The 658-nt window shown below is 39.1% G+C and overlaps 1 protein-coding gene across 1 annotated transcript; it reads right to left on the reverse strand.

The window, feature by feature from the left end:
• Window positions 1–327, reverse strand: TM35_000123250 (uncharacterized protein; the record flags this gene model as incomplete). Its single annotated transcript, XM_029025300.1, has 1 exon — window positions 1–327. A coding segment is annotated over one exon (327 nt), but the record flags the coding sequence as incomplete, so codon positions are not given.
• Window positions 328–658: the final 331 nt, after the last annotated feature.

Consider the following 658-nt stretch of genomic DNA (forward strand, 5'->3'; position numbering starts at 1 on the left):
TAGCGCCTCCTTACACAATTCCTTGACAGTTAACGTGAGTACATGAAGTGTATCATTTACTGGAGCAACCACAACCGAAAATGGTCTACTTTTATTTAATTCAGTTTTACCTACACTATCTTGCGCATATGCCACACACGTACAGAAGTGCAGAAGTACCAACAGGTACACCACGCGGCGCAGTTGGATAAACATCGTTGTCATGATTGTCACTGTGGGTTGCTTGGGTCTGTGGTAACAAGGAAGAAGGAGAAACAACAAGAACACAAAGAGCAGTGCAAACACAACATCTACACAGACACACACACGAAAAGCAGCGCAGTACATGAAGCAGAAAAGAGAATAAGAGAAAATAAAACAAGAAGAAATATTTCCCATCAGGTGCAGAACAAACTACACCCATGTGACTGCACTTCACAGTCACACAGATATGTCTCTTACCAAACCCCAATACAATTAAAACCCGTGTATATACATAAACACATATAAAAATAGAAAAAAACAATTAATTATTTCACTCCATTTTTAGGAGCCTGTATCACCAAACACGTACATTTGGTACAAAGAGCATGCAGTCAAATGCCAAAGGATATAGTGACAGTGAGGGAAGGGGAGACAAACAAAACAAAAAAAACTTACACAGTGAATTCAATTACAA

This window comes from Trypanosoma theileri, assembly GCF_002087225.1.
Source record: "Trypanosoma theileri isolate Edinburgh chromosome Unknown TM35_Tth_12_V1, whole genome shotgun sequence".
Classification (NCBI taxonomy): domain Eukaryota; phylum Euglenozoa; class Kinetoplastea; order Trypanosomatida; family Trypanosomatidae; genus Trypanosoma; species Trypanosoma theileri.